We start from the raw sequence: 25,406 nt of genomic DNA, 5'->3' as shown, positions 1-25,406 counted from the left end.
CTTCGTTAACTGGGACCCAACCTGACTTTCAAATCCAGGTTCAGAGAAATATTATTTAACTTGTTTGGCTTCAGTGCATACTTACATGCTGAGTCCCGTCCTGGGATATGAGTGTAACCTGTTGACTCAACCCAGATTGTGTTACTGTGGCTACTTGTGTAGACACAACATCATCCCCTTCTACACCTGTAACATATGTGATCTGGGGCCCTTTAAGAACATCTTCACCTTGACCTGTTTAAAACAAATGAATCATTTATTTGACCGACCAACCAAGATGTTTAGAAAACAAAGGATATTTTAAATATTATAGAGAAACTTATATAAAGTATATGTATTATAGTCTACATAATGAAAATGGCCTCCAGCACCTCCTTCCAATTCTTCTACCTCCATTTTTGCAAAGTCAAACCAAATCAAAGAAGACCAAACCAAACCGTTCCACTTGAAGTTAAGTGTTCTAATTTTGAGAGACTTCTTTTATTGCCTTAGTTGGAGTAATTAGTGTTAACTGTGCATGTATGCTGGAGCAGCAAGTAAGGCAACTACACAGGAAGACTGATTGGCAAATAACCCCTCCAATATGGCAAGTTCTTATAGTCATTCAGAAGCTGTTAAAAATGATAAGACAGTCTTCAAAAGCTTTAACCACAAATCTGAATGGTGTGTAAATGTAACCTACTAAGTTACTTATTTTTTAACCCGAGTGATTGATTGCAAATCATCAGTACACAATGACATCACTGGGTAAAGAAAATTTAATGGCGTGTTATATGGTGTAAGGTTAATCATTTAATAAGTGACAGAACAGGAACCACCATCCACTTCTTTAGTTCATGAAGAACCAGCAGTAAACAGAAATTTCAGCAGTCTTTTACTGCTATACTTGGCAACCAGGAAGATTACTGATCCCTCTCTTCTTCTATCACCTTCCACCTCCCATAAAGGCGGAACTAGGGTAAATACACATTTTTTTTTTCCTTCAAAGGAGGACTTTATATGCTAATTTAAAAGTACTTCTGAAAGTTAGTGGTTGATGCGTGCATTCATATGGCTATAGGTCATCTTGGTGTAATCTCCATGGCAGTCATTACTGCATTCTTTTTGTTTTATTCCATAGCCATTAATATATCATTTTTCCAACAGATTATACAACTTACGTGATCATACAAGAGAAAAGGTACACAAATCCATCCCCAGTCTTTTTTTTTAAGATTTTATTTTATTTTTTTAAATTTTTACAGAGATGGGAAGGGAGGGAGAAAGAGAGGGAGAGAAACACCAATGTGAGAGAGAAACGTAAATCTATTGCTTTTCCTACTCGCCCTGACCAGGGACCTGGCCCGCAACCCAGGCATGTGTCCTGACTGGCAATCAAACAGGCAACCTTTCACTTTGCAGACAGTGCCCAACCAACCGTGCTGCACCAGTCAGGGCTATTCTTTCTTTCTTTTTTTAAAGCAAAGTAGGATTTTTAAAAATTATTTATTTATTCTAGAGAGAGCAAGAGGAAAAGGGGGCGGGGACAAAAAGAGGAGCAGGGAGAGAGGAGAGGTAAGGGAGAAAGGGATGGATGGAGGGAGGGAAATACTGATTTGTTGTTCCACTTATTTATGCACTCATTGCTTGATTCTTGTACGTGCCTCGACTGGGGATCGAACCTACAACCTTGGTGTATCAGGACAATGCTCTAACCAAATGAGCTGCCTGGCCAGGTCTCCATCCCTATTTTTGAAAAAACAATCTTAGTTGTTGTTTTTTTTAAACAGAATATATATTATAATATAGACTATTTTCTTGAGTATGAGAAATTCTGACAATCTGAAACATCAATATTTAGGAAAGAGACTAAGGAAGCTTAAAAAAAGTCTTAAAACCTAAGTTTGCTACCATTAAAACATGCTTTCTAACTGTAAGGATTCAGCAATTGTAATATTTAACCATGGACACTTACAATCCTTTGGCTAGAAAATAATATAGTGCTCAAGACTGAAGGATTTGTTATTTTCTTACTATCATGTGACAGATATCTGAAAAGACAAATTAGAACCACAGAGAATCACGTGATCAGCGAGTGAGTGATCTGTTCTTTCCCTTATTCTCCAACCCACTTTTCACCTAAATGTTTTCAATGTAAGAATGGGAAAGGTTTTATTATTTTAAAAATTTCCAAATTTATTTCATTTAGGAGGTACTCAATAAAACACTGAAACAATCTATAATTTGTTTAGCAAAACCTACTTCATTTTTCCTATTTACTTGTCCTGAGTTATTTAAATGAAATCATAGAATGTAATTCTCTGAAATATTTTTTAAGGGTTTATTCTTTTTAAAAAAAATTTATTTATTTTTAGAAAGAGGGGAAGGAATGGAGAAAGAGGGGCAGAGAAACAATGATGTGTGAGAGAAACAATGGGTTGCTTCTCACATGGTCCCAGCTGGGTACCTGGCCTGCAACCCAGGCATGTGCCCTAACTGGGAATTGAACCAGCAACCTTTCAGTTTGCAAGCTGGAGCTCAATCCACTAACCACACCAGCCAGGGCTCAAGAGTTTATTCTTACTGAAATGAATGTTTTTGTCTCCTACAACAGTATCTAACAGCAAGCACATGAATCAACTAAGAATTATTTGGGAGTGCTTCACTGCTCTTATGGTTAAGATCAACATCCTTAATATATCCCAATAACCCAGCTGCCCCTTCCTGGCTCTCCAACCTCATTTTATGCCACCTTCCCAGGCAAAAGTGCCACACTGGCCAGGCTTCTTTCAGTCTCCAATATACTTTGCTCTGTCGAACCTCAGGGTTTCTCCCTTGTGCCATTCCCTTTATTTGAAATATTTTCTGGTCTTTGCTCCCCATTTCCCCTCCCCTTTAACCCCTGCCACCTAGTTAACTCTCTAGATTTCGCCAAAAATCACTTCCTCAGGGAAGCTTTCTCTGAGGTCTAGACTAGGTGAAATTCCCTTCTTATATATCCTAAAGCACCAAGTACCTTTCTTTGATAACATTTATCACAATTGTAAATTATATGATTGTGTGCTTAGTTGAATGAAACTTTATGATTTGAGAAAATACTATGCATCATAAATTATGTTTATTACTGTTGATTCTCAAACACAGAGACAGATATACTAGACAAAATCCTCACCTGGGGGAGGCTCGAAAAAGGCTTCCTGCTCCTCCTCGATTGGCTCAGTGTCATTGTGGGCGGTCCGTTTGTGCATGGCCAGGGTGGAGATCTGCTTATATGTCTTTCCACAGTGGTTACAGTTGTATGGTTTCGAGTGAGTGTGAACAACATGATGTTTATACAAACTGGAATATTCTGTAAACCTTTTGTCACACCCAGGGACTGTGCAAACATATGGCTTTTCCCCTAAGTAAAGAACAGAACCGAAAAAATAAGAACAAAAAAAATCAACTTTTACATATAAAAGCATAATCATTCCAAACGCGGGGTGGGGGAAAGCCTATCGTGGCAAAAGGTAGTAGTTGCCAATCCCTTTCTATGCTGCCATGAGGCAGCACACAGAAAATACTCCCTAACTATACTTTTGGTATGGTTAAAAAGGTAGTTTGCACCTGAGTGTTGTTCTGAGTCTGAATGCCACTTTCCCTTATTTTCAAGGGATGAGAAAACTAAGGAGAGAGATGTTGCTTAATTTAACTCTTAAGTTTTAATAAAACTATAACTTACCTATTACTAGATAATCTAGGTATGATTAATGATATCCCACTAATAATGACAATAAGAAATGTAATTATTATTTTAACTAATGCAGTTTATCCGAAAGATTTTCTAAAAAGCCTATATAGTTTGGACACTTCAGTAACTCTAAAAAGACATACATGTATCTTATTAACTTCACTTGTCTTCTTACAACCAACCAAAAGCTACTGAATATTCACTAAAAACTATTTGGCAATACAAAGGGAAGTAAAAACTAGAAATCTTTTTCCATGAAACAACTTGAGAACAATACAACCATTTTTAGAACACTTTATTATAGAAAATTTCAAACATACACGAAAGTATAAACAGTATAATACACCCTCATGTACAAATCACCCAGCTTTAACTATCAATTCATGGCTAATATTGTTTCATCTGTTCACTACACATACCACCCCCACTCCTTCCCCCTGGATTATTCTGAAACAGCTCCAGACAGCAATCCATTGCATCTATAAATATTTCAGGTTGTATGTCTCAAAGACAGGACTTAAAAATAATTACTTAGTATCATAAACTATCTAGACTGTATTAACATGTGGTGGTGGTGGTGGTGGTGGAGGAGGAGGACAATCTAAAACTGAAAGCAAACTGGAACAAATTAACCTAATTGTGGTTTAAGTGAATACTTTAAACCATACTGAAGGGGTTGGGGTGAGAGAGAATGAATAAACTAACTAAAGTAACTCATATACACAGTATTTGACTAACACACTCAGTACTTAACTACTCCTCAGTCTTGGACTAGGTAACAAATCTTCAACTTTTTTTATGGGCAAGGCAATTCTGAAATTATTTGAGATATAATAAAAAGTTGAGCAAATAGTACATGTGTCAGTGCTGTTGGAAGCCAGAGTTCTTGCTGTGGAAGAAGGGACATACAAATATGGGATGGGGGAAGAAAAAGAGAGCTGTCGGATGAATTGCTTTATAGGTATTGGTGTAAACTCATATAATTTCTAAAAAGTGCATATGCATGTCTGTATACACATGCATGTCCTACTTCATTCTCTTTCTACACCTTCCCTAGGTAACTGCATCCTTTCCCATGGCTCTAAACAGTAAAACCACCCACAAATAGTCAAAAATCTCATACTAGTATAATCTGTAATATGAGTCTTGGACACAAAGTAAGTGGAGTTTGCCTCCTGTCCTCTCCCTAGTTCCATTCTCAAAGCAGGGCAGGTTAATTTCTTACCTTGGTAGATGGCTATGAGGGAGATACGGTAAAGGCAAAGCCAAGCAGGGAAGTGGGCAATACCAACTCGGAAAATTGGCCATATTTGCACTGAGGCTGGAGTATAAACTGCCGCTAGATGGCACCAAATCACATCAAGGGGTAAATGGCTTGGAGTTGGGCTTCTGAGCTCCCTACCAGCTAGCTGCCTGCTTCAAATGGGCCATCTCATCAACCTTGCAAGAAGAGACTGCATTAATCTTTATACTCCACTTACAGCATAATGTGGGTACTTACTGTTTCATATATTTGATGATCATTAGCCAATCCTTTCTTCCATTCCAGCCCCAGACTACCTCTTGAGTCAGACCAACATTTATCCCTACCTACTGGATCTATTTCAATGATTCTCAACCATTTATGCATACAAAAGACATGGTGAGCTTTTAATATATATTGATACCTGGGCCCCACCCCAGTAAAATTATGTTAGGATATTTGCACACATAATTTGGGAAATTAGTCTGCTTTTAAAAGGTGAATCCAATGTACAGCCACATTTGAGAGCACTGCCCTATCTGCATATTCCAAAGACCAGTACAGCCAAACTTAATGTAGGCTTTCCTCTTACCAAAATCTAACTTGCCCACAAAACATACTGACTGGCAAACTTTCAGATAATGGGTCTATATTCCATCACTTCATTTTTAAAAAATATTTTATTTAATTATTTTTAGACAGAAGGGAAAGGAGGGAGAAAGAGAGGGAGAGATGCATCAATGTGTGGTTGCCTCTCATGTGCTCCCCTACTGGGGACCTGGCCCACGACCCAGGCCTGTGCCCTGACTGAGAATTGAACTGGCGACCTTTTGGTTCCCAAGCAGGCACTCAATCCACTGAGCCATACCAGCCAGGGCTCTATTACTTTAAGGGGGAAAAATGTTTTCCCAGCCCCTGTAAAATTCCCAGCCAATTTCCCCAAATATCACAAAAAAAGTTCCTAAGCACCTGTGTTAATAACCCACCAAGAATGTCTACATAACATGAAGTACTTAAAACGCCAACTACCAAATTATTCAGCATTAAATGAACTCAGCAGTAGGTATGTCTGTATGTAATACACAATGATATGGTATAATATTGAATAGCAATTTTGTTTTCTTTCTACCTTGCAAACAAGTACTGTAATTAAAAAACTGAAGTATCTTTTTTTAAAAAAATATTTTATTTATTTATTTTTAGAGAGGGAAGGGAGGGAGATAGAGATAGAGATAGAGAGAAACATCAATGTGCGGTTGCTGGGGGTTATGGCCTGCAACCCAGGAACGTACCCTGGCTGGGAATCGAACCTGGGACACTTTGGTTCCCAGCCTGCGCTCAATCCACTGAGCTACACCAGCCAGGGCAAAAAACTGAAGTATCTTGAAGACACAAAAGGAATGCAAGTTATATTAACAAAATATACCTTTTCTTCAAACCTATAGCCACCTTTTCTATGCCTCTTAGGTTTTCACAGGCTTTTCCACTTTCTTAGAAAAGAGACAAACTTAATCATGCAGGGAAAATGATAGCAGTAACACATAACACACAATGTAAGCATGATATGATTATATCTGAAATATGGCTTCAGTGTATTGTGTGTGCGCTCATTTATAGTCATATACAAAACAACCTAATAGTTTTTCCTTTCATAGAAAAATGTACCCACAAGTAGACTTACTATAGTGGTTTTGAATTTGGGTCAGGAATTTGACTACAAATTTTGCTCTATGCCTCCAGTCACATGGAGACACTCAATGTTCTCCAAATAAGTTACCTTTTTTTTTAATACCTTTGTGGCTTTACTCATGACATTTCCACTGCCAGGAATACTCTCCCTCTGCCTAGCAAACTTTAGGACTGAATCTAAAAGTCAAATTCCCCTTAAAGCATTCCCCGAATGCTTTTCCCACAGAGATGGCCATGCCCCTCTCTACTTCCACAGAATCTTGTTCATGTAATTGGGAGACACTGCTGCAATTACATGTCTCTTGTCTTTCCTCAGCTCAACTGTCCTGGACAATGTCTTATCTGTCTCTGTATCTCTGAGGTCTAGCAGGGCAACACATAGTGGATACTTAGAAACTGTTGAATAAATGAATGTATAAATGCTAAGTTGAAGGTTTTTTTTTAAAGTTGCTTAATCCCTGTCAACCATGCCAAGTGGTAGCAAGGAGGGAAGAGATTACTTGGAATGGTTCATGGAAGAGGCAGGAGTTAAACTGAGCCTAGAAAAGTTAAAGACCAAGAAATCAGAGAGTCTTACCCGTGTGTATCCTCACATGGTTTTTATAATTGGTGGCACTGGCAAATGCCCTTCCACAACCTGGTTCTGTACAGTAATATGGTCTTTCTCCTGTGTGTGTCCTAATATGCACTTTTCTGATATTTGATGTTGTAAAAGACCGACCGCAGCCTTCAAAGTGACATTTAAAAGGCCTTTCTCCTGAAAACACAAAAGTGAGTAAATTGAATGGTGCAAAAACATAGATAAAATTGAAATGTCTTATCTTTCCATTCTGCTTAGGGTCATGCTCAGGACACTAACCTTTTTGTATACGAGCTTCCTTTCCCTTTCAGATTGTTCACCACCCCCCCACAACCCTGCCCCATGAATAGCATCTTCTGCTCCAAACTTAAATTTACCTAGATGTGTATCCTAGGTAAATTAGCCTATTACTTAGATGCTTAGATAATCCCTAAAAACTGAGAGAACTGACAGTCTAGGGCTAATCTTTTTGGGGACACAGATCGTTTTAAGAATCTACAAAGTTACGGGCCCTCATCCTGGAAAGAAGCATACATGCTCAAACGGCAAACTGCATGGAGTTTCAGTTCAAGAGAAACCCTTGATGATGACTCCCTGAAACTCTTCCAGAGACCCCTTTCCCACATGCCCTCCCTGCATGTAAGAAATGCCTAGATAGATGTGTTCACACCAGTACCTGTATGAGTTCTGATATGTTTCTGTAGATCTCCTGAAGTTTTGAAGGACTTAGTACAATTATCTTCTGAACACCGATATGGCTTTTCTCCTGTATGGGTTCTGACATGACTTTTTAATCCATAACCTTTAAGAAAAATGTAAAAGAAACTTAATTACACAAGACCCCTCTTACCATGACCAACAGGTCGCCAGTTCGATTTTCAGTCAGGGCACATGCCTGGGTTGCAGGCCAGGTCCCTTGGTCGGGGGCATGCAAGAGGCAAATGACTGATGTTTCTCTCACACATCATTGTTTCTCTCTCTCTCTCTTTCTTCCTCCCTTCCCCTCTCTAAAAAGAAATTTTAAAAAGTACAAGAGTGTGACAGCTCAGGACTCTCATACTGAAAATTCAATAGCTGCATCTTGGTCTAAAAGAGGTTTTGTGCCATTTTCCCAAGTGCCCAACCTTATTAATTGTTCATAACTCATAATCCAAAAGCCTGAAGTGGAACTGAGACATGGAATGAGAAAGAGGACAGGGTAGAAGTCAAGAGGCCTGGTACTACTGAGTCCTGGCCCTGCTCAACATGTCCCTGAACAGGCCTGTCCCACAGCTAAGTCCGGTTCCCCATGGCTCTCCCTAAGACATGTCCTAATGTTAAATTCTGTATCAGCTTTTAATGCGCAGCTTTTATTTATCTTGCTAAAAGAAAGCAGAGTGTGGAGTGAAACACTGAACATAGTAGGCAGGAACAAAACAGGCCTGAGGAGAAAATGGAAATGAGAGTGAGAGAGTGAGAGAGAGTGGGGGGGGGAGGGAAGGAGAGAGAGGGGGGAGAGGGGGGGGGGAGAGAGAGGGGGAGAGGGGGAGAGAGAGAGGGGGAGAGAATAGAGCAAGCAGGAGAAGAGGTAGTTAATGGAGAGACTGAAAAAACGTCATTATGCCAAAGGCAAGGGGTCAGTTCCTGCCTCTGGCCTGTCTCTGCTTGACCCCAACTTACACCAAGAAACAGAGAAAATGTGTGTTTTTACCTGTTGCAAATGCTTTCCCACAGCCTGGATGCTCACACTGATAGGGCCGGTCTCCTGTGTGTGACCTCTCGTGAACCTGTCATTAAAACATAGGCATGATTCTATTTCCTTTAGGCACTCCTCAGGTAGATGGTCTCAACATAGTCCTATTCTTTTCACTGTGGAATTATTTTGTTGTTTGTATGTTATTTTTAATAAAAAAGATAACACTTCTTTTCTCAAAAACTATTCCAATAATTACCAATATACCAAATGTTTTATGTTAAGAGGTACTCATTTTAAATAAGAAATAGGAACAGTGGAGGTGTGCGTTTTCTAAGGTGGTCAAAGGTGTCTGCATGGAACATATACATGGTGAGAGAGGGGAGCAGAGTGTAGGGAGAGGCTACACATGCAAGGTTAAGGGTGGGGAGGCTGCTGCTGGAGGGCGCTCGGTCTGAGGCAAGGCTTCGCCACTGACTAGTGCTGTGGCCATGACACTGCCTTCTCTAAGCCTCAAACTCCTCTCTTTAAAGTGGGGACAAAATAGTACCTACCATCGAGTGCTGCTGTGACAAGTGAATGATCATGACAATGGGCAACAATTACTGAACTTCTACCACATGCTGAGCCATTCTTTTCGATGTTTTACATGTACAATTTCATTTAATTTTCACAACCAATCTAAGAGGGATGTACTTTTTATCATCCAGCTTTAAAGATGAGGAAAATGAGGTACTAAGAGGTCAGGTAACAAGTTAAGGTTCTACACAGATAAGTAGTAGAGATGGACTCTGAGGCCGCTACTCCAAATATGCTAACACGCACTTCCTGCCACACTCTAAGCTATCCAGTAACTGCTATTATTTCTGAGTCATGGTTATTGTGTTTAGCTGCAATGAAAGTAATTGGCTTATATATGTGGAAGAAGAGACAAGCTAACACCAACTTTTGCTCGATTTCAGCAAATCACTATTAACAGAGTGATTACACACACCGCTCATATAATTATAAAAATTTCACATTTGAGAAAAGTGTATTCAAATATATGGAGTACCTACCATGTACCAGTAGGGAGACAGAGATGAAGTAAACACACTCCAAGCCCTCAAAATGTTAACATTTTCTGAAATCAGTACAGGCTTTTGTGTGTCTTTGTATGAATGTGAGTGTATATCTATACCTTGATAAGTGGGAGAAAACAATGGCATTTGAATACTACAATATCATGTTGACATTAAATGTCCTACGTGTTCTCATAACTAGATTCAACATTTCTTTACAGATACCTTAAGATGATGAGCTGTTGTATATAATTTTCCACATCCATCATATTCACATCGAAATGCCTTCTCTCCACTCTGTTGGGATTTAGCAGTTACTCTTGTTGCATGTCCTTGTAAGACAATCTAGATTTATAAAAGTATGACTGAAATTATTGAGAGAGACAAAATAGATGAAATTGCTATTTTCATTATAAAAAAGATAAAACTATAATGTAGGTTCCCAGACTTAGGTCATCATTTTAGGAAAACTCTATCATGCTCAGCCAGTTAGGCTAATTCTGTCCCATGGCTGCAGTCAGTGGCTATGGAAGAAGTCAAAAGGAGATCCACAAGACAGTACAGTTAGAGCTCATGGAGGTACAGGAGGCCCTGCTTATCCACAGGGCGTGCATTCCAAGACTCACAGTGGACACCTGAAACCACAGATTGGACCGAACCCTATATACACCATATTTTCTTTTATATGTACATGCAAGAATTTTTAACTTTCTCTCTTTTTAAAAAATTTTTTTAAAAGATTTATTTATTTATTTTTAGAGAAGGAAGGGGAGGGAGAAAGAGAGACAGAGAGAAACATGAATGTGCGGTTGCTGGGGGCTGTGGCCTGCAACCATGGCGTGTGCCCTGGCTGGGATTCGAACCTGCAACACTCTGGTTCGCGCAGCCCGTGCTCAATCCACTGAGTTACGCCAGCCAGGTAACTTTCTCTTAAAGGAATCACTTTAAGGCTTCTCTTTGGCATATCTCAACTGTCAGCATCACTACTCCAGCACTTTGGGGCCATTATTAAGACAAATAAGACTATTATTAAGTAAAATATTATTAAGTACTTGAACACAAGTACTATCATTCAATGACAACTTTCTGATAACTGAGATAGCTACTAAGTGACTAACAGGGGGGCAGTGTGTACCTCGTGGATACACTGGACTAAAGAATGATTCATGTCCTAGGCACGATGGAGCAGGACAGTGTGCGATGTCATCATGCTACTCAGAATGGCACACAATTTAAAGCTTACAAATCATTCATTTCTGAAACTTTCCATTTAATATTTTTGGACTGCAGTTGACCATGCGTAACTGAAATCACAGTTAAGGGGGACTACTGTATTGCTGCTCTAGAAAAATCAACCCAAGTAACATATCCATTGTATGTAGGTATTCCATGATACACACATACACACACACGCACACACACAAAACTTATTTATGTATTTTAGGACATGTATCCTAAAAGCAATGTAGAAAGCATTTTCAACTTCCAATAATAAATTAGAAATGGTCCCTGCCTTAGTAGGGCTCTCATTCTAGTTAGTGAAATTGTCTTATAAATTAGGGATTATGACAGAATATACCAGTTGCTATCATAGCAGTTCATGCAAAGTTCTATGAGGGACAAAATTGAAAAGCAGGCAGAGATTCAGGTTATGGTGAGCTGTTTAGAGGTAAAATCTGAAGGCTAAAGAACAAGGGTAGGGAGAGCAGCCCATGCAGAAGGGTTACTATAACCAAAAGTATGAAAGTGTATCAAAAAAGAAATGGAAACTTAAATCAGAGTGCTATGTCTCCATAATGAAATGAATAACATGAAAAAGAAAGGAAATGTAGAACCACATTTGGGAAGAGTTTTAGATGTCATTCTGAAGAGCAAGCCTAGATAATAATAATAATAAAAAAGCAAAAGAACGGCAATACAATTTTTAAAGTAAAGGATTGACCAAGATTAGCTCTGTGTTTTAAAGAGAGAACTCTGATAACAGTATGGAACAGAGTGAAAGACAAAAAAGGCAAAGAGACTAGAAGAAATTTGGATAATTATAACTATAGAAGAAGTAATGAAAATCAGCCTAGGTCAATGACTATGGAAGAGAAAACAATAGATGATTCTGCAGACTTTTCAAAGGGTGAAAATAGGCAAAATCCAAAATTCAAAAGCTAAATTAATAAGCTAAAGCTAAAACGGGTATTTTAGGGTTACACAATATTGAATATATAAAGTCTTTGTCAAAAGAAAAATAACCTGATATATTATCACAAGGGAAATGTCTTAAGGTCAATTCAGAAGTTAACACTGCCCTGGCTGTGTGGCACAGTGGACTGAACACCAGCCTGCAAACCATGAGGTCGCTGGTTCAATTCCTACTCGGGGCACATACCTGGGCTACAGGCCAGGTCCCCAGTTGGGGTCACGCAAGAGGAAACTGATCAATGTTTCTTTCATACATCGATATTTCTCTCCCTCTTTTTCCTCCTCCCTTCCCCTCTCTAAATATAAACAAAATCTTTAAAAAATACATAATTTCTGTCAATAAGTCTTTAAAAAAAAAGAAGCTAACACCAGCAAAATGCCTTAACAGCTTCTAAAAACATCTCTAAAACATGATTTCACTATTTACGCTTAATATATGTTCTGAAAATTAAAAGATAAAAGCTCTGCAATATATTCATTGTGTAACCTTGTGTAAGTCATGTAGGATCTGTTTGCCTATCTGCATAAAAAACATCTTATACTAAGTCAGTGATATTTTTTTCTTTTAAGCTTTTTTAAAGAAGTAAAAATCCTTTGCCAGATGAAATCTTACACAGCATTCTACTCCGTAAAACACACAGGGCTATCCCAGCTGCTGCTGGTCCTGGCAGATGTGGGTGGCACAGAGCTCTGCCAGCCCCCGAGGGACCACAAAGAAACCCTAAGGCCTCCCAAAATTACAGTTTAAAAACCACTGTACAAGATAATTAGTGCTAAGTCCCTTAAAGCTTTAACATTCTAGGATTCTGAGGAGGTGCAAACTACCATGGTAAATAAGGGGCTGGATTTAAGACTGAATTCCAAAATGCCTTCAATAGTGGAGATTAACGACCATTAATTGAGGAGTTGCATTTATGTAATGTATTGTGGTAGGTGCTATCCATGTGCTTCATGACTGCCCAATAAACTGTTATTTATGATTTACAAATTTAAAAAATTAAGACCAGCATGGTTAACTAATGCAACCTGCCCTTGGGTCAGAAGATGAGAACCAGGATTTGAAACAGATTGGCTCTAGAGCTCAAGTCACTAACTCTCCAGGCCTCAGGATGCTATAGCCCAGTGATAACTGGCTAGCAGAGCTTCTGTAGCCATAGTGAGGGGCCTGGTAGGGCTGAGGGTAACTAGCACATTTTATCACCTGATTTAGCACTTAAAATTCCATTTATCATAATGGCCTAATGAACATTTTAGATAAATGTTGGGAACCGCCCTGACTGGTATCAGAAGCTGAAACCCCCGCCTAGCTAAGGCTAAGGGAACACCCTTGGAACCGTAAGCCAGCAAGGAGACAAAAGCTTATCTCCCTGGCAGGAATGCTGCTTCTGCTGCTTTATTCATGACTGAACCCAAAAAAGCTTGGTCGGTTAGCCAAAGACGGGTAAGATTCCCCACAGGGGGAACAACCTAAGCCAGGCACGATCACTTTGGGAGGCCCCCCAAAAGAAGGACTTGGGGGGCTGCAGCAAAAGGGGGTGATGGACCCTCGCTCCTCGGCTTTGACATAGCCTGAGCTCTCAGCATCTGGGAAAAAACCTCCTTGTCTCCCAGTTGCCTTAGTTCCCTTGCTCCACCTAAGCCTGAAACAATGACAGGGTGGTGCAGCTCTGTACTGAGAAGTGCGGATTCCCGGGGTGATCAGGCCTAAGAAAGAACATGTAAATTACTGTGAAACCTTCTTTGTTTAGAATGCTCTCAGTTGAATGAGAAGGGTCTTAGGAGGAAGTTAGTTTGTTCCTCAGTCTTACAGCTCTTTGACCCCCAACTCAATAGACCGGCAGAGTTCTTTGTTTTTCTATGGTTCCTTACTTCCCCCTAATGAGTACTGTACTTTACCTGAATTATTATGCAGAATGAGCCCAATAAAAGCAGGTATGGACTGTAAATCAGCGCGCTCCCCACTAGGGGGGGTGGCCATTCCGTCCCTACTTCCCCACAGAAACTAGTTTGTCTCTGTGCATGTGTGTTTTTTCTCGCGTGTTTATCGTCGAGCCATCCACAGCATTCCGTGGTCACTGCTGGCCGGTGACGCATGCGCAACAGATAAACTCTTGTCATTTGATGAGCTTAAACTTGTTTATTAGGGTATAAATAATTTATACTCTTGGGGGAAAATAAAATAGAAACAACTTGATCTATTTTTAAAAGTATGTTCTCTTTTAAGAAAGGAATTAATCACTGAAGTGTGGCAACAGAGGGGTCTCGAAGGAACCATGGGGAGACATCAACATTGCCAGAAAGACTTAAGATACAAACAAACAAATCCCACACATTTCTAATGATTACTATTGGGTAGTGGTACTCAACTTTTTAGTTTTACCTCTCTACCATTTGGATTTTTGAAATATAAACATGATTACCTTTTTTAAAAAAGAAGGTATCTATACAGTAAGTTAATTGGTCATTTTATTTTTTTACTTTGTACTTCTATTAAAAAAAAAAAAAGCCCTGGGTGGTGTGGCTCAGTGGATTGAGTGTTGGCCTGCGCACCAGGAGGTCACAGATTAGATTCCCAGTCTAGAGCACATGCCTGGGTTACAGCTGGGCTCCCAGGGACAGGGATGGGGGTGGGGCGGGGGTGAGGTGGGGGAACGCATGGCATGCATGAGAGGTAGCCATACATTGATGTTTCTCTCTTTCTCCCTCCCTTCTGCTCTCTAAAAATTTAAAAATAAATTTAATTTAAAAAAGTAAAATAAAATAAAATAAAATAAAATAAAATAAAATAAAATAAAATAAAAAGTTATTGCCCTGACTGGTGTGGTTCACTGGGTTGGGCATCATCCAGCAAACCGAAAGGTCGCTGGTTCTATTACTGGTCAGGGCACATGCCTGGGTTGTGGGTAAGGTCCCTGGTTGGGGATGCACAACAGGAAACTGACTGGTTTCTTTCACATATTGATACTTCTCTTCCTTTCTTTCTCCCTCCCTTCTACTCGCTCTAAAAATAAATAAAATCTTAAAAAATGTTTTTTAAAACTACTAAACATATTATTTTTTTTTAAATCCTGGGTTCCACTGTAGACCTAACTTATCGAATCTCTGGAATTTGGTCTTAGTCATGGGTTATTTTTAAAAGCTCCACAGCTTAATTTTGTATTTATCTCTGATTAATAACCCCTTATCCAATACCTTTCTTTTAGGGGGAAAAAAAAAAGGCTTAGAAAAGCAAGGTTCAAGATCACATAGCTAGATAAAAATACAGAAAATATATATGAAGTATGATCCACATTAAAACTGCCTATACTAAACAGGTTTTGGGATGATCATCCAACCCATTTTTGAGCGAATCTGCTACCCTATCCACAGACTCTGATAACCAGAAAAGATGGTATATCTAAAGCTAGCCAGTGATCTGTGCCTTATGTGGCCTGGCTTAAAAAGTCAATCTGAACCCTGGCCGGTGTGGCTCAGTTGGTTGGAGAGTTACCCTATAAACCAAAGGTCGTGGGTTTGATTCCTGGTTGGGGTACATGGCTGGTTAGTGGCTTCAGTACCTGGTTGGGACATGTACCAGAGGCAACCAATCGATATTTCTCTCTCACATAATGCTTCTCTTCCTCTCTTTCTCCCTCCCTTCTTTTTCTCTAAAATCAATAAACATGTCTTTGGGTGAGTATTAAAACAAAAAACAAAAAAACACGTCAAACCGAGTCCTGAAATCTTGACCTAAGGAATCTTGAGTTGAACATGGGTGGTAAACCTGAGAAGGCATGGCTGTGATGAGCCATGTGTAAACTCAGTGACAATGCAAAGAAAGCCTGAGTGTAGAGAAAAGAAGGGCATGCAAGAGGGGAGGAGGATGAAAAAGGAAGAATGAAAATAGCCTTCAGTGATGCCTCCTTTGCAAGCCAGATGGCTCTGGTTCCTGTGAAATTCAACTGTTCAGCAGTTCCTATTTTTGGCTTCTTGTATAGCTATATAATATATCTATCTTGAGCTAGCTTGACTAACTTTCTATATTACTAAAGCTGTGATTAAAACTGGCAAGCCAAAAACTTTGATTTCCATCCAATGTAAATAAAATTAGTTTTGAATAAAGTCAAAACTAATGGAAACCATGAAAAAGGCCTGGTATTCTAACAGAACACCTAAGTGCCAATAATGCAATATCATCCTTATACATTTACAAATTATGTTTTCATGTCTTAACTAAAATATTAATCAAATGAAGATCACATTTGATTTTCATAATCCCATGAGATACGTAAGGCAAAAAGTATTATTATTCAAATTTAGCAGATAATAAACCTCAGATCCAGAGGTTATATAGCTACTACATAGCAGATATATTGCTCTGTTATATAGCTACTACATAACAGAGTGGAAACTCAACTCAGATTTTTTTTATTACCAATAATATGCTATTTTAATACTATGCTGTTTGCTACTTAACCAAGGTGGCGTAACCTGAGGGCAGTAACTGCAGCAGTAGTCTCCCCCATACATACACCCTGTCATCCTTACAGTTCTTATAACTGAATACCTGGGCATTCTTTTTTTTTTTTAATCCTCATCCACAGATATTTTTAAAACTGATTTTAGAGAGAGAGGAAGGGAGAGAGCGCACGAGAGAAACATCGATTGGTTGCCTCCCATATGCACCCCAACCTGGGATTACACCCATAACTTCGGTATGTGCCCTGACCAGGAATCAAACCAACATTTTGGTGTACAGGACAATGCTCCAACCAACCAAGCCATCTGGCCAGGGCCTAGAGTTGCAACTTCTTAAGCAACTCTGGTAGAAGTAGCAGGAGTACCAACAGACAAGCTGAGAAGTTGCAGGTGCTGCTTAATTGCAGTGGTTCTTTAAGGATATTTTGACATTTTAATACCATGTGCTGGGCCCTCAAACTCAAATATGGTACTTGATTGTTTTAGAGGATGAAGGATTCATGAAATTCTGGTCCAGCATTAACGGAGAGAAATATAATGAGTCATGAATACAAGAAACATGTAATTATAAATGTTCTAGTGTAGCCACATTTTACAAGTAAAAACAAACAAAAAAAAGTGAAATTAATTTTAGTAATTATTTTAACCCAGTATGTCCAAATTATCATTTCAACATCTAATCTATATGAGGTTTTATTAATGAGATATTTTACATTCTTTTTTCATAATAAACCTTCAACATCCTTTAAGTAGTCTACACTCACAGCACATCTGAATTCTGACTAGCCAGATTTCAAGTGCTCAGTAGCCACATGTGGCTACCATACTGGACAACACAGATCTAGTCTGTAAGGGAGAAGTAAAAAGGGCAAAGGAGAAAAAGCTACAATAAAAAAAATATCCTATTCGACTTTCTTCTATTTCTTTGTCCACTGGCATCAACATCAAATGGTCTATGTCTGCATAAAGAGTTATAGGGCTTTTAATAACATGCTGCAGCTCTGAATTACGAGTGACACATCTGGCTCAGAAGTTAATTATTGATAGTAACAAGCTTTTATGATAATAGTATACTATAAAGTTACGCTCATTTTTCTGTAGGATGCATTCTATATTAGTTATTATAAGTGTAGTCACAACTGTCTTTCTTTGGAAATAATCTATTTAAAAATTTAATTGTCAGTCACTAACAAGACATAAAACCCTTAATGGGCAACCCCAAGGCACTGACCTACACCTCTCTTTCTTTAAATCCTTTAAAATGTTTTTTATTTATTGATTTTCTTTTTTTTGGGTGGGGGGGACACATTGATTTGTTGTTCCATTCACTAATGCATTCATTCGTTGCTTCTTATATATACTCTGACTGGGGATTGAACCTGCAACCTTGGCATATTGGGACAATGCTCCAACCAACTGAGCTACCTGTTCAGGCCTTGACCAACATCTTTTGTACATATTTACACAGTATTTGAATTTCAGAAGAGGTTGACTTAGTAAATTGCAAACTGCTTATACTGCTGCCGCTTCATGGAAAACATAAATAGTTGGCTGTTCAGCAATGTTTAGAAGTATCAAATTTCTACATGATTCCTGTTATTGTATCATTTCCTGTTATTATAAATGTAAAATCTTATTGATAATCCTTAATAGTATTGCTCAAGTTAAGAAGTGTGACCCTGAAGCAGTAACTTTAAGATAGGAGATAAAAATGATAAAACTCTCAGATGAATGCAAACACTACTGAGGGAGCAGTCAGGAAAATATTAAGAGGTAATTGCTGAGAAAAAGAACGGCATGAAAACAAGAATATGCTACAATGATTATAGAAGCTCCAAGGACACCCACCCATACAACAACAAAAATACATAATTCAAAACAGTCTTGAATTATGCAAGTTTTGAATTTTTGAATTGTAGAACTCCCAGAATGCATCTGTGACTATTTTGTCCTAACTACAAAACTTTTAGAGGCACTGCTGCTCTAGGCTGTTATTTGGGTAAGGGGTAGACAATAACTAAATCCAGGGTAAACATCTGAAACAAGGGCAGCCAACCCATGGACATATGCAGCCTAGGAAGCAGTCTGGTACAAAAGGTACAAACAGCTTTGCCCAGTGCAAACAATAATAATTGGCTAGACGGGACCTTTTTTCCAGGAGCTGAAAAGGAAAGTATGGAGGGAATTGGAAGCAGAAGAAACAAAAAGATACAAAAAGCCAAATCAGTTCACATAGTGCCCAAAATTGCCTTGGATTATAGAATACAAGGTTCATCTGGATTTCTGTGGTATTTCTATATGATGAATCTTTATACCTGAGATAGTTTGAGAAAGTTGCTAATACATACTGCACAATGTTTTTTTTCCTATTTTTATTGATTTTAGTGACAGAAAGGTGGGGAAGGGAGGGAGAGAGAGGGAGAGACCAGGGGAGGGGGGAGAGGGAGGGAGAGATGCGGGGGAGAGAGATTTGTTGTTCTACTTATTTATGCATTTCTTGGTTGATTCTTGTATGTGCCCTGACCAGGGATTGAACCTGTACCTTGGCATATCAGGATGATGCTCTAATCAACTGAGCTAACAGGCCAGGTATGTTGTACGCTATTTTTCTGAAATGGTAAGATTTTCCTAGAAAGGTAGTGAGATTCCCTGTTCTTGCTTGCATCCCTAAAAGGGTTTAAAAATGCTAACAGAAAGAGATTCTGATATAAAAAAGTGGCTTTGCATACCTGCATTTTTTTCTCTTGCTCATTCTCTCCAATCATTCCAGTACCTGTTATACTTTCACTTCCATCGATGGACACCTATAGGGATAAAATAAAGCTTAAAAAAGTTTTACATTTTGACCATTGTTTAGCCTGGGTGGTAAGTTCATGGAGAGTCATTATTGTTTATTTCTATGTATATTGAAAATTTTCATAATAAAAAGTAGGAAAAATAACCTTTTAAATTATATGAAAGATATTAAAAATCCAGCCCTTTTGATGTAAAACTTAATTGAGACTTTCCTTCATCTTTTCCAATCTCTATTTTTCTACTTCTTAATTCATAAGTAGTTCTATATATAATCTATTATTTCTCTTATGGTACTCACTCATCCTTGCATATAACTTTTGTGAGTTACCCTCCACCCATTTCTTTTCTATAACCTCTTATTCCATCCCATTACTCTTCTCCCAATATTTCTTTTTACATACTTCTTTTAAGATAAATGCTGATCTCCTTTCTGCTGTCTGATTCCGACTCTGAATTGCTAGTTTCTTATTGGATAAAGTATACAAGTACACTCTTTTGTTTTCTTTTTTAATGAAAAATAAAGAAGAACGTTCTTGACATTGTAAAATGATGTACCTTTGCTGCATACTGTTCCAAAGCACTGATAGTTTCAGGGTCAATTGTGGCATCCCCAGTGTGCAAACCTGCCACTGTACCATCAGCCTGAATTGCTAGGATGGTATCGGACTGTGGGACTTGCACTGCGTGGTGGATGTAAGCTGTGGTGCCATCTTCCAGCTGAACTGCCTGTAATGCGCTCTGGTCATAACTATCTGAGGGAGTGGAAGAGAATGGCATTAAAATAAAGGTAGTCTGATAAACAGTTACATATTTAAGGGAAGAAGGGAGTGAAGTTTTACTAAATAGTTACATAAGCCCTGGCTGATGTGCCTTACATGTGTTATTTCATTTGATCCTCACAATTCTGCAAGGCAAGTATATTTACCACCCACACTGGACAAATGGGAAACTGTGATTTTGGGAACCAGGAAATAAATAAAGCTAATTAGCAGTCAAAAATCAGTACATCAAGAAACAAGGATGAATTCATGTCAGTGTGACTCCGAAGTCCATGGGTTCTTTTCCCTCTAAATAACCACACAATGCTATACACAGCATTGTGAAATAGTAAACCTATCCAACTAAAACAAACCCATGATCAACTCCCACTGCTAAAGATAAACTTCAGAGATTACTTTTTCTCATCTTTAATTAAACAAATTTACTTATAAAGTATTCTAAATTTTTAAAAATTTGCCCTTGGTTTCACAACTAAACAGTCTTTCTAAAACATATTACATCATTCTATAGTAAAATATTTTATAAAGTAATAACAACAGCTGGTGTTTATTAAGCATTTACTGTGTGACAAGCATTGTTCTAAGTGCTTTATATATGTTTGCACATTCTATTTCGCAACAACCCTGATGTGGATACTGATTATAATCCTCATTTTACAGATCATGAAACTGAAGCACAGTGAAGTTAAGTAATTTGCTTAAAGTCACACAACTAAACAGGTGCAGACAGAGATTTGAACTCAGATAGTTTGGCTGCAGAGCTATGCTCACTACTCCTATGCATTCCACCTGCCCAGTCCTCCCCACACAAAGTTAATAAACATTAACATTTTGCTGTATTTGCTTAAGGCAGTTTTAAATTTTTATTTAGTTTTAATTAAAGATCAACATAATAGACAAAGTAGTTATATTTAAGAAGAAGAAAAATCAACAATTTAACTTTCAAATATTTAATTTCGTATTTTAACAGCAGCCTGTATTTGAAGTCCTTTAGGGAACAGAGGTTTGCTTTGAGACCTGCTATTGGACAGCTAAAATCAGAAGGTTTTTGCTCAGTCTGTGCCAAAATCTGCTTTCTTGTACTTGAAAACTAGCATAAATCTCCTTTTATGTGACAGCACTTCATTAACAACAGACATGTCTTATTTTAGCCACATACCCATTTCTTCCTTATTTTATTTCCAAAATTATTTTACCTTTGGAGGCATGGTGAATAAATGCTGTAGTTCCATCTTCTAACTGCACTGCTTGACCATCCTCTAGACGTAAACTGTCCCCTGCTCGAGAACAATGCTTACATTTAGATCCCATGTTTTCTGATAACTCAGCAACAACAAGGTAAATAAATCATGCCCTGGCTGGTGTGGCTCAGTGGATTGAGCACCAGCCTTTGAACTGAAGGGTCACTGGTTTGATTCCGTCAGGGCACATGCCTGGGTTGTGGGCCAGGTCCCCAGTTGGGTGCTTCCAAGAGGCAACCAAATGATGTATCTCTCACACATCGATGTTTCTCTCCCTCTTTCTCCCTCCCTTCCCTCTCTCTATAAATAAATAAAGATTAAAAAAAAATAAAATAAATCAAACACATAAAAACTGCACTTGCTTTATGGGTCCTTTGAATTTACATAATTTCAGCAAAACTGCTCTCAATAAGTGTTTAATGGTAAAAAGACATTAAGATACTTGTTTTAGAAATATATACCAGGGTATAAGAAGAGTTGAAAGAAGGAAAAAAAGAAAAAAATCAGAGACATCTGGCTCTCTCTGTGACATCTACTGATCTTCCCTTTTAGAAGGAGGACTAGAGATCAGGACTAAGTTTAGGTAGTAAGAAGGGATGGAGGCAGAAAATACTAAAGTATTAAAATCAGGAGGGTAAGTAATATCAAATACTTACTAGTTTTAGGAATGGGTACATGTTGAACATAGGCAGCAGAACCATCTTCCAACTGAATGACCTGGCCATCTATAAGTTTTCCATCTGAAACAAAACATTTAAACCATTGAATTAGAACAAGCAAAAAATTTAAACTTTATACAATTTCAAAATGATATCAACTATAAAAACATACACTACTTAAGATCATGTTCATCTTGGTTCTTCCCTCAATGTTCTGAGGCAATTCAATAACACATCCAGTGATCCTACAGAAAGCAGAAAATCCTCCCTCAGCCATCCTTCCTCCCCTCCAATTTCCAATTAGACAAGTTCAAGAGGAAGAGTGGCTCATCACAGCAGACTACATGAGTTGAACCTCTGTACACTTTTCAGAGCCACCTAGAAACAGTAACTCTGAACAGGGGGAAGCTGAAGTTGGGAAGAATAGACAGATATATCAATGTACGTGAGGCCATTCTCATCCCAGGGGGCACAAGTCCCTTGGCTATGTATATACGTGTTTAGTAGGTTTCCATAAAAACAAGAAGTTTGAGAAGTAGGTTATTTCTTGGATCAAAGTAAACACTGATTCAGAGGCAATGTTATAAAATTAAAACCAAATGTCTTTACTCTTTGCATATTGCTTAAAAACATTAAATAATAACTTGAACTATAAAAAGCAAGAAAGGTCTTAATAGAATTAGGTTATGGACACTCCTCTCTCCCTCACTTAATTCTGATACCCCACAGTATCTTCCAAATATCTCAAAGAGTATCCCCAAATTATTAAAACAATATTTAAGTTAAACTGAAACTAGTAAGAATTGGGAAGGGGTAGAGTTGCTAAGTGCTCCAACTCTGAGGATATTATGCATTGCTGATATTAACCAATGGGTTGTAATGAGGTACGTACCTTTAGAATTATGTTGTATATAAGCAGTAGAACCATCTGCAAGTGTTACTGCTTGCAAGCTTACACCTTCCATGTTTTCTAAATTGTCACCATCTATTATAAAAATACAATTATTTTCTTTAGATAACTATCATGTTTACATGCTGTTTAAATTAATTTTTTAAAACGAAAATTAGGCAAAAGTCAGACTGCTTAACTTAGGCTCAAGTGCGATTTCTTCTAGTATTTACAAAATACATTTTCCTGCCCCAACAAACCCAGCATCTACACCAAGGTAAAAATGCTTATTGAAAGGCTTAGCTTTAGGTTGTCTTTAGCTAAATGAGAAAAGGAATGTAAATTCAGTGTTGTGATTTTTCATTTTCCCTTAAGATAAATGGTATTTCCAAACCCACATAATCCCTTCAAATAAGACTGCTCACCTGCCACAGTTACTGCCTCTGTCAGACACAGGGTAACATGCTGAGCCTCCATTCCTCCTCCAGGAAACTCTGTCATTCCCTGAGAGTCTCGATTTATTTGGGCTAACAACATTTTTTACCTTGAAGAAAAATACAGCCCTTGAGAACAAAGAACAATGCACATGAAATAAAAGCTACAAAGAATATTTATGAACCATAAAAAAATGCCAAGGAAATAAACAGTTTTTGAAGTAAGCTGAAATTTCACTTAATACACAGGGTAAAAGTATGAACTCAAAGTCCAAGTCATGCTTTTCATAATTTATCAGTAAACTACTGAGCACACTGGCAAGTCTTGCTTACCAGTTTTGTACCATGTCTAAAATTCCCACAATTAGAGTTCTTTGGGCTTAACGTGGTTGAAGATTCCCACTTATATTCCGTTAGCAATCCTGTTGACTCAATCTTCAGAAATCTATCCTGAATCTGGCCTCTTCTCACAACCTTTGCCATTACTTCCTTGATACAAGTCACTGCCATGTCTCAACCACATTCCTGCAAAAGGCTCTCATGTATGTGGGAGTCTCTGACTCTCATGTTTGTGGGGATATGTATTAAATTTGTTTTTTTTTTCTCTTGCTAATCTGTCTCACATCTGTTTGATTAGACCAGCCAGAAGAACCCTGGGGGTAGGAGCAAGTTTGTTTCTTTCCTATAACTGCATTCATGTTTTTAAATATGTATATAAATATCTATACAGGCTATACAATGTATATACATTTATAAATTCAAGAGGTCCTCCCAGAAATGGGACTAGGAAATGAGGGTAGAGTGAGGAAGGGACTTAATTTTTTACTGCATATCTTCTATAAGTTAAAGGTTTTTTTTTTTACCATGTTTATGTCCATGATTTTTTTTTAAAAGTAGTTACTATAAACAGAAGCATTAAGAGAAAGCAGCACGTAACTTTGCCTCAGGGGTGCAAATACCAGAGCATGTAAATTTGGGCATAAAAAGGTAAGTAAGCATTTCCTAGGGGTAGAAAACAGAAAGGGTGGTCCAGACTGAGGGAACAACCTTTAATTGCACTGGCTCCTCACTACCCAGGTCTCAGTCATCATTTGAATCCTACATTATTTGCTGTTACTTTGATTTACCTTTCCACCCATTCATGCATTTACCAGTTGACTCCTGCAAGTGCCCCCATTGGGGATTGAACCTGCAACCCCAGCGTATCAGGAAGATGCTCCAACTGACTGAGCTACTTGGCCAGGGCCCTCATTATGTTTTTATGATCATAGATTTCATGTATATTATGGCTTTATAATTTGCTGCCATTTATGCTTTTTTTTCTTTTGTGTGCTATGCATTTGAATCTTGCTCAACTCCTAGGCAATTAACCTGCTGCTAAGCCTCCATTTCCTCCTTTGAAAAGAATGGAAGAAGACCCAACTGACAGGGCTGTTGTAAGAATTAAGTGAAATAATGTATTTAAAGCCTTTAGCACCGAAGATGTACTTTTTGCCAGTTTTCTTTATGCAAGTGAGAAAAGTGAGGTTTATAGAACCTTGTTTTAGGCTGAAAAGCTTCTGATCCCTGATAGCTAATGCTCTTCTCTCATCTTACCAGTCCTTTAACTCCTACATCCAGTCTGCCCATTAGATTATAAACCTTCTGGAATATGTGCTATGTCTTTTGGGTCTCTGGAATTTTGACCACAAGATTATATGTTCAATAAATATCTAATGAAGCCCTGGCTGACATAGCTCAGTGGATTGAGCATGGGCTGCGAACCAGGCATCACAGGTTCGATTCCCAGTCAGGGCACATGCCTGGGTTGCAGGCCATGACCCCCAGCAACCACACATTGATGTTTCTCTCCCTCCTCTCCCTCCCTCCCTCCCTCCCTCTCCCTCTCTCTCTCTCTCTCCCTCCCTCTCTCCCTTCTCTAAAAATAAATAAAATAAAATCTTAAAAAAAATATCTAATGAACCTGGGCTGGGTCAGTGGACTAGGCACGGGCTTGTGAACCA

General features: G+C 38.4%; 1 protein-coding gene across 9 annotated transcripts in view; it reads right to left on the bottom strand.

Moving 5' to 3' along the window:
- The window catches only part of ZNF143 (zinc finger protein 143), a 38,748-nt gene that overhangs the window by 8,684 nt on the left and 4,658 nt on the right, over positions 1-25,406 (bottom strand). For 4 of the 9 annotated variants that reach the window (XR_006784174.1, XM_045825455.1, XM_045825458.1 and 1 more), the window contains exons 2-13: positions 23,395-23,513; positions 22,973-23,065; positions 22,078-22,161; positions 21,377-21,460; positions 19,957-20,153; positions 19,335-19,409; positions 10,180-10,299; positions 8,912-8,987; positions 7,898-8,023; positions 7,219-7,398; positions 3,152-3,379; positions 86-234 (exon numbers count right to left, since the gene is read on the bottom strand). Coding sequence is in view for 8 of the 9 variants with exons in the window: in XM_045825455.1 (XP_045681411.1) it covers positions 86-234; positions 3,152-3,379; positions 7,219-7,398; positions 7,898-8,023; positions 8,912-8,987; positions 10,180-10,299; positions 19,335-19,409; positions 19,957-20,153; positions 21,377-21,460; positions 22,078-22,161; positions 22,973-23,065; positions 23,395-23,506 (1,524 nt within the window). In the remaining variant the exon portion in view is untranslated. The remainder of the gene's footprint in view (positions 1-85; positions 235-3,151; positions 3,380-7,218; positions 7,399-7,897; positions 8,024-8,911; positions 8,988-10,179; positions 10,300-19,334; positions 19,410-19,956; positions 20,154-21,376; positions 21,461-22,077; positions 22,162-22,972; positions 23,066-23,394; positions 23,514-25,406) is intronic. The other 5 variants (XM_045825461.1, XM_045825463.1, XM_045825462.1 and 2 more) reach the window with 2 other exon arrangements.

This window comes from Phyllostomus hastatus, unplaced genomic scaffold (assembly GCF_019186645.2).
Source record: "Phyllostomus hastatus isolate PE091 unplaced genomic scaffold, TTU_PhHast_1.1 phas_scaffold_585, whole genome shotgun sequence".
Lineage (NCBI taxonomy): Eukaryota > Metazoa > Chordata > Mammalia > Chiroptera > Phyllostomidae > Phyllostomus > Phyllostomus hastatus.
Note: the sequence above shows the minus strand (reverse complement) of the source record. Positions and strands in the feature narration are given on the sequence as shown.